At 45.8% G+C, this 5,598-nt stretch overlaps 1 protein-coding gene across 1 annotated transcript; it reads right to left on the reverse strand.

Moving 5' to 3' along the window:
* Nucleotides 1-4,213: 4,213 nt before the first annotated feature.
* On the reverse strand, nucleotides 4,214-5,350 carry LOC117698962 (glyceraldehyde-3-phosphate dehydrogenase). Its single transcript, XM_034490586.2, has one exon. The coding sequence runs from the start codon at nucleotides 5,275-5,277 to the stop codon at nucleotides 4,270-4,272; it is 1,008 nt and encodes a 335-aa protein (XP_034346477.1). The 5' UTR covers nucleotides 5,278-5,350; the 3' UTR covers nucleotides 4,214-4,269.
* Between the last annotated feature and the right edge of the window lie 248 nt (nucleotides 5,351-5,598).

The following is a 5,598-nucleotide window of genomic DNA, read 5'->3' on the forward strand; positions in this document are numbered from 1 at the left end:
ATTGCTAAAATCTTCACTAGGTCTCACTGGGACCTAAGGTCTAAGGGTCTGAATGGGGCCTAAGACCTTCCTGAGGTACTCACAGGAGCATGAGGTCTTTGTCAATTTCACAGTAGAGTTGAAGGTCTGCTTCAGGTTCTCAGTGGATCCTGAGGCCTTTGCTGGGTCTTACTTGGATCTAAGGCTTTCACAGGTTCTCTCTGGTACCTAAGATATTCTCAAGATTCTCACTGGAGTCTGAATCCTTTTCAAGACTCATTAGTCTATGATTCTGCCACATTCTAGTTGGCCTCTATGGTTTTCCATATGTTCTTACTGTGGGGTTTTCATCTAATCTATGGTCAAAGGACTTCACCAGGAACTCACTGAGCATTTCTCCAAGTACTCACTGGGTTGCTTCCTCAGCTTTTCACTGGGGTCTGATGCCATCTCCAGAATATGCATATGGCCACAGGCCTTCCCAGGTTCTCACTAGGACCTAAGATCTTCTCCCTCATGTCTCCCTTGGGCCTAAGAACTTTGCTAGGTCCTCACTGTACCTAAGGGATTACCTAGTTTGTCAATGGACCCTAACACCTTCCCTTGGTCTTAGAAAGACCTAATGTCTTCCCAGGTTCTAGGCTCCCCCAGTTTCTTAGTGGAAACAAAGGTTTCTCCATCCTTACTGGGGTCTTAGGCTTTCCCTGGATTCACTTTGTATCTTACAGCCTAATTATCTCATCTCTAAGAGCTTCCCTAGGATCTCACAGGGCCTGAAGTTTTTGCCAGATTCTGAGTACCAACAATAAGTACCCACAAGGCCCTAAGGCCTTCCAAGGTTTTTATTGTGATCTGGGGCCTTTTTCAGGTTCACTGGGCAGAAGGCCTTCCTCTGTGTATCAACAGGATTTAATGCCTTTCCAGGTTTTCATTGGGGCCTAATACCTTCCCCAGTAGGATCTAAGGTTGCCCCCATCATGTAACTGCTAACTAAAGGCTTTTCAAGTCTTCACTGGGACCTAAGGCTTTCTTCCAAACATCACTGGTATCTAAGGCCTTCCCTGTATTTCCCTGATGTCTCCGGCTTTCCAAGGTTTTCACTAAGGCTTTCCCAGGATACGCATGGGGTCTATGATCTACCCCTTATTTCACCGGGGTCTAAGACCATCTTCAGAAAACTCTGGGTCTTAAGAACTTCTGTGGGGCCTAAGATCTCCCTCTGGTTTTCACTATTCTATGCTTTTTGCTACATTGCACTGGAGCCTCAGATTTTGCAGGTTTTGACTAGGACCTGTGCCCTTCCCCAGATTCTCAATGGTGTGTAAGGCCATTCTCTGAATATCAATATGGTAAGACCTTCCCCCAGGTTATATATGAGGCATAAGGCTTTATTCTATATTGGCTCTGACTGTTTTTTTTTTTTTTTTTCAGGCTTTCCCCAGGAGCTTATAGGGACTAAAAAGCCTTCAAAGGTTTTCACTGCAGTCTGAAGTCTTCTCCAGGTTTATGCCATGGCTCAAGGCCTCCCCAGTATTTCACTGAAACCTAAGGCTTCCTCCATTAACCTATGGATTTCTACAGTATCTCATTAGATCCTAAGGCTTTTCCAAGTTATCACTGGGGTCTAAGGCTTTATTTAGGTTCTGAGTGATGCCATGAAGCCTTTACTATGTACTCAGAAAAGGCAAAGGCCTTTTTACAGAAAAGTTTGCCAGGTTTAGAGTGGGGCCCCAGGGCTTTTCCAAGTATTCACTAGGCCCAAGGTTTTCTCCTAGATTCTCAGTCAGGTCTGAATTTTTTTCACAGGATCTCATTGCATCTTAAACCTTTCTCTAGTTTCTCCCTGGAACCTAATCCTTTTCCAGGTTCTTACTGGCACCCAAGGCTTTCCTAAGGTACTCACTGAAACCTAAGGTCTTCCCCCAAATTCTCTTTGGGGCTTAAGGCTTTTCTCTGTTTTTCACTGGCCCTAAGGCTATCTCCTTATTCTCACTGTGGCCTAAGGCCTTCTCTGGATTCTCACTCTTGTCTATGCCTTTCCTGCTGTTTTCCCTGGGATTTAAGGACTTGCCACTGGTTTTTTTGTTTTGTTTTTTTGTTTTGTTTTTGTTTTTTTGTTTTTTGTTTTTTTTTTTTTTTTTTTGCTTGTTTTCAAGACAGGGTTTCCCTGTGTAGCTCTGGCTGTCCTGGAACTCACTCTGTAAACCAGGATAGCCTCGAACTCAGAAATCCGCCTGCCTCTGCCTCCCAAGTGCTGGGATTAAAGGCGTGTGCCACCACCGCCCGGCTTGCCACTGGTTCTTAACAAATCATACATCTTCCTTAGGATCTCTTAGGGGTATAATGCTTTCCTTGGGCTCAAGTCCTTCTCCAGTATCTCACTGGGACTTGTTGCCTTCCCATGATTTCACTAGGGCCCAATGCTTTCTCTAGGTACTTACAAGGGTCTAATACCATTTTCAGGTTCTCATTGAGATGTAAGGTGGTCCCCATTGAGATGTAAGGAGGTTCCAGAATATAACTGGGATTTAATGTCCTCTCATAGTCTCACTGGGACCTAATGACTTCCTAGGTTCAAAGTACTTTCTAAGTACTTCCTTGTGTCTCACTGGCACCTTGGACCTTTTCAAGACCTCACTGATTCCTAGGACAACATAGTTGTCTTTTCTTATGCTCAGGGTCGTCACATAAGGTTATACCCCAATATCCTAACTCTCATCCTAGCCCCATCTTCCCAAGCTGCTTACCTGCAAGAGATATCTTAGTCAAACCTTAGGTCAAGTCTCTCACAGTAGACAGAAGTTCAAGGGTCAAGATTCCAGGGGAGACTCTTCAGCCTCAGGGAAGATCAACGTGCTGACTCTCAAATGTCTTCAGTAGTCCTGAAGGGGCAAAGTTATATGCATTGCTCTTGGTCTCTGTTTATATACTGTCAAGTGGGGAGGGTTGTATTGTCTGCTTATGCAGGCACATGTCTGGTTATCTTTAGTAAATGATGTCACCTGATTTTGGTTATCAGGAGCAGCCTTGGGTATAGTGAGGTTCCTGAATAGGCATTGTTAAAAATGATTTTTTAAAATTATGCTTGTGATACTGAGGCAGGCTTTTGGCTTCAGTGAGAATCTGTGTTCCTGTATGCCCCAGTGAAAATGTGGAACTGCCACAAAGCTGATCAAACGTGAAGAGGTAGACCTACAACTGTGGTTAGGAACTTAAGAGTGTGAACCTAATGTGAAGAACCTAAGCATAACAAAATATAACTTTTGTTAAAAATACAAGTACCTACCTTCTTGCTCATGATACTGGAACTTATGGCCTTCCTAAAAATTTAACTTGAATCTAAAGATTTTGAGATTCTCACATGAGTCTAAGCATTTCCCCATGATTTCTTGGGGTCTAATGTCTTCTTAAGTACTCACTGGCACCCAAAGTTCTTTTCCAGATTCACACTGGGGCCTAAGACTTTCCCCAGATTCTCATTGTGTCATAAGTCACTAGTCGCTAAGACCATATTAGGGTTTCACTGGGACCCAGGGCTTTCCCCAGGTACTCAGAGTTTTATGGAGGCCTTCCTTGGGTTGTAAGGACTCCCCTGTATCTCCCTTGGGCCCAAGGACTTTCTCAAGTTCTCAAGGGTTCCTAAAGCCTTACCTAGTTTATTACTGAGAATAAAGCATTCCTAGGTTCTCAGGAAGGCTGTGCTTGAAGCTTTCCCCATTATCTCACTGGGGTCTAATATCACCTGAGGTCAGGGAATGTTTCCTTTGGCCAATGAATGACCCAAAAAATGGTTTCAGTCTTTTCCCTGTTTCTGTGACCTTGTCCCAGTCATTAAGGATACCAAGCAACATAATGTCAAAGTTTCTTCACCTTCTGCCTGTACCTCTACCTCAGCAAAAAGACCCTCACCAAAGAGCTGATCTTTAGAAATATTGACACCTCTGACTTTATTTTGTTGTGCTATTTCCTTCGCCTCTTCTCTCCACCATGAGAGAGCCATTTTAAATGTTACCCAGGTTCTAATATTGCTTTTGTCATGTCCTCTAGTCTTTGTGGATTACTCTATTTTCTTTCTTTTTTTTTTTTTTTCTTTTTTTTTTTTTTTGGGTGCAGCGAGCATTTATTGATGGTATTTCAGAGAGTAGGGAGGGCTCCCTAGGCCCCTCCTGTTGTTGTGGGGTCTGGGAAGGGAATCGTGAGGAGATGCTCAGTGTGGGGGGCAGGGACTCCTCAGCAAGGGCCTCTCTCTTGCTCTCAGTGTCCTCGCTGGGGTGGGCGGTCCAGGGTTTCTTACTCCTTGGAGGCCATGTAGGCCATGAGGTCCACAACCCTGTTGCTGTAGCCATATTCATTGTCATACCAGGAAATAAGCTTTACAAAGTGGTCATTGAGAGCAATGCCAGCCCCAGCATCAAAGGTGGAAGAGTGGGAGTTGCTGTTGAAGTCACAGGAGACAACCTGGTCCTCAGTGTAGCCCAGGATGCCCTTCAGTGGGCCCTCAGATGCCTGCTTCACCACCTTCTTGATATCATCATACTTGGCAGGTTTCTCCAGGCGGCATGTCAGATCCACAACGGACACATTGGGGGTAGGAACACAGAAGGCCATGCCAGTGAGCTTCCCATTCAGCTCTGGGATGACCTTGCCCACAGCCTTGGCAGCACCAGTGGATGCAGGGATGATGTTCTGGGCAGCCCCACGGCCATCACGCCACAGCTTTCCAGAGGGGCCATCCACAGTCTTCTGAGTGGCAGTGATGGCATGGACTGTGGTCATGAGCCCTTCCACGATGCCAAAGTTGTCATGGATGACCTTGGCCAGGGGGGCTAAGCAGTTGGTGGTGCAGGATGCATTGCTGACGATCTTGAGTGACTTGTCGTATTTCTCATGATTCACACCCATCACGAACATGGGGGCATCAGCAGAAGGGGCGGAGATGATGACCCTTTTGGCCCCACCCTTCAAGTGGGCCCCGGCCTTCTCCATGGTGGTGAAGACACCAGTGGACTCCACGACGTACTCAGCACCAGCATCACCCCATTTGATGTTAGCGGGATCTCGCTCCTGGAAGATGGTGATTGGCTGCCCGTTGATGACAAGCTTCCCATTCTCAGCCTTGACTGTGCCGTTGAACTTGCCGTGGGTGGAGTCATACTGGAACATGTAGACCATGTAGTTGAGGTCAATGAAGGGGTCGTTGATGGCAACAATCTCCACTTTGCCACTTGCAGAGAGGAAGGCAGCCCTGGTAACCAGGCGCCCAATACGGCCAAATCCGTTCACACCGACCTTCACCATTTTGTCTACGGGACGAGGCTGGCACTGCACAAGAAGATGCGGCGGTCTCCGGAACAGGGAGGAGCAGAGAGCCTACTCTATTTTCATTATCCCCAAAAGTCAGCATTTGTTTTACAAACAACAAATGCACTCCAAAATTAGTGGCACTTTCCTTAAATTTCCTCAGTTCTAACACAGCCACAGGGTTATACTTCCTGATAATCCTGTGGACGATCACCATCTGCTGGTCTTCGTTGTATACTAACTGGATAAAGTAAAGTTTGTTTTCAGACAACTTTTGGTTATCTTTCTCCAATTTATCTTCTGTCTCTACCTGAGTAT

Source organism: Arvicanthis niloticus, chromosome 1 (genome assembly GCF_011762505.2).
Source record: "Arvicanthis niloticus isolate mArvNil1 chromosome 1, mArvNil1.pat.X, whole genome shotgun sequence".
Lineage (NCBI taxonomy): Eukaryota > Metazoa > Chordata > Mammalia > Rodentia > Muridae > Arvicanthis > Arvicanthis niloticus.

Bases quoted from the DNA above. Each gene is read 5' to 3' on its own strand.
- LOC117698962 (XM_034490586.2), bottom strand. From the start codon at position 5,277: ATGGTGAAGGTCGGTGTGAACGGATTTGGCCGTATTGGGCGCCTGGTT.